The 2,447-nt window shown below is 62.9% G+C and overlaps 1 protein-coding gene across 1 annotated transcript; it reads right to left on the bottom strand.

The window, feature by feature from the left end:
- Positions 1 to 871: 871 nt before the first annotated feature.
- On the bottom strand, positions 872 to 2,227 carry LOC138365244 (mucin-17-like). The gene has a single exon (XM_069325513.1). It carries the CDS (start codon positions 2,225 to 2,227, stop codon positions 872 to 874), a length of 1,356 nt encoding a protein of 451 aa, XP_069181614.1.
- Between the last annotated feature and the right edge of the window lie 220 nt (positions 2,228 to 2,447).

The raw sequence follows: 2,447 nt of genomic DNA, 5'->3' as shown, positions 1-2,447 counted from the left end.
CCACTCCACCCACCCACCTGCCCCTCACCACTCCACCCACCCACCTGCCTCTCACCACTCCACCCACCCACCTGCCTCTCACCACTCCACCCACCCACCTGCCTCTCACCACTCCACCCACCCACCTGCCTCTCACCACTCCACCCACCCACCTGCCTCTCACCACTCCACCCACCCACCTGCCTCTCACCACTCCACCCACCCACCTGCCTCTCACCACTCCACCCACCCACCTGCCTCTCACCACTCCACCCACCCACCTGCCTCTCACCACTCCACCCACCCACCTGCCTCTCACCACTCCACCCACCCACCTGCCTCTCACCACCCACCTGCCTCTCACCACCCACCTACTTCTCACCACCCACCTACTTCTCACCACCCACCCACCTACCCACCTGCCTCTCACCACTCCACCCACCTGCCTCTCACCACCCACCCACCCACCTGCCTCTCACCACCCACCTACCCACTTGCCCCTCACCACCCACCCACCCACCTGCCTCTCACCACCCACCCACCCACTTGCCTCTCACCACCCACCCACCCACTTGCCTCTCACCACCCACCCACCCACTTGCCTCTCACCACCCACCCACCCACTTGCCTCTCACCACCCACCCACCCACTTGCCTCTCACCACCCACCCACCCACTTGCCTCTCACCACTCCACCCACCCACCTGCCTCTCACCACTCCACCCACCCACCTGCCTCTCACCACCTACCTACCTGCCTCTCACCACCCACCCACCTGCCTCTCACCACCTACCCACCTGCCTCTCACCACCTACCCACCTGCCTCTCACCACCTACCCACCTGCCTCTATAGCTTGTTATCTTAGGTCAACAAAGTGTCAATGTTGTGTTATTTATTTCCCTAAACCACCGCAAATTTTACGGACAGAACGATTGCATAAAAGTTGACGTGTGTCGAGTGAGAGGACAGGTCGCGTCGAGTGAGAGGACGGGTCGTGTCGAGTGAGAGGACGGGTCGTGTCGAGTGAGAGGACGGGTCGTGTCGAGTGAGAGGACGGGTCGTGTCGAGTGAGAGGACGGGTCGCGTCGAGTGAGAGGACGGGTCGTGTCGAGTGAGAGGACGGGTCGTGTCGAGTGAGAGGACGGGTCGTGTCGAGTGAGAGGACGGGTCGCGTCGAGTGAGAGGACGGGTCGCGTCGAGTGAGAGGACGGGTCGTGTCGAGTGAGAGGACGGGTCGTGTCGAGTGAGAGGACGGGTCGCGTCGAGTGAGAGGACGGGTCGTGTCGAGTGAGAGGACGGGTCGTGTCGAGTGAGAGGACGGGTCGCGTCGAGTGAGAGGACGGGTCGTGTCGAGTGAGAGGACGGGTCGTGTCGAGTGAGAGGACGGGTCGCGTCGAGTGAGAGGACAGGTCGTTTTGTCGAGTGAGAGGACGGGTCGTGTCGAGTGAGAGGACGGGTCGTGTCGAGTGAGAGGACGGGTCGTGTCGAGTGAGAGGACGGGTCGTGTCGAGTGAGAGGACGGGTCGTGTCGAGTGAGAGGACGGGTCGTGTCGAGTGAGAGGACGGGTCGTGTCGAGTGAGAGGACGGGTCGTGTCGAGTGAGAGGACGGGTCGCGTCGAGTGAGAGGACGGGTCGTGTCGAGTGAGAGGACGGGTCGCGTCGAGTGAGAGGACGGGTCGCGTCGAGTGAGAGGACGGGTCGCGTCCAGTGAGAGGACGGGTCGCGTCGAGTGAGAGGACAGGTCGTTCTGTCGAGTGAGAGGACGGGTCGTGTCGAGTGAGAGGACAGGTCGTGTCGAGTGAGAGGACGGGTCGCGTCGAGTGAGAGGACAGGTCGTGTCGAGTGAGAGGACAGGTCGTGTCGAGTGAGAGGACGGGTCGTGTCGAGTGAGAGGACGGGTCGCGTCGAGTGAGAGGACAGGTCGGGTCGAGTGAGAGGACAGGTCGGGTCGAGTGAGAGGACAGGTCGGGTCGAGTGAGAGGACAGGTCGGGTCGAGTGAGAGGAGCCAGCCGGACACCGTTGACGTGCAGGCGAGGACAGGGACGTGCAGGCGAGGACAGGGACGTGCAGGCGAGGACAGGGACGTGCAGGCGAGGACAGTGACGTGCAGGCGAGGACAGGGACGTGCAGGCGAGGACAGGGACGTGCAGGCGAGGACAGTGACGTGCAGGCGAGGACAGGGACGTGCAGGCGAGGACAGGGACGTGCAGGCGAGGACAGGGACGTGCAGGCGAGGACAGGGACATGCAGGCGAGGACAGTGACGTGCAGGCGAGGACAGGGACGTGCAGGCGAGGACAGGGACGTGCAGGCGAGGACAGGGACGTGCAGGCGAGGACAGGGACGTGTTCAGCACCATAAAGTTATTAACACCTCGACCTTCAGAATCTCCGGCTAAGTTATCCTATGAATACATTAGTGTTGTTGAGTGTGCTGAAGTAGTTAATAAACGGCCTCTCATCCTACA

The sequence above is a fragment of the Procambarus clarkii genome, chromosome 16, assembly GCF_040958095.1.
Source record: "Procambarus clarkii isolate CNS0578487 chromosome 16, FALCON_Pclarkii_2.0, whole genome shotgun sequence".
Taxonomy (NCBI): Eukaryota; Metazoa; Arthropoda; class Malacostraca; order Decapoda; family Cambaridae; genus Procambarus; species Procambarus clarkii.
Note: the sequence above shows the minus strand (reverse complement) of the source record. Positions and strands in the feature narration are given on the sequence as shown.

What these genes read in the sequence shown, in the direction of transcription:
- LOC138365244 (XM_069325513.1), bottom strand. Translation starts at nt 2,227, where the DNA reads ATGTCCCTGTCCTCGCCTGCACGTCCCTGTCCTCGCCTGCACGTCCCT.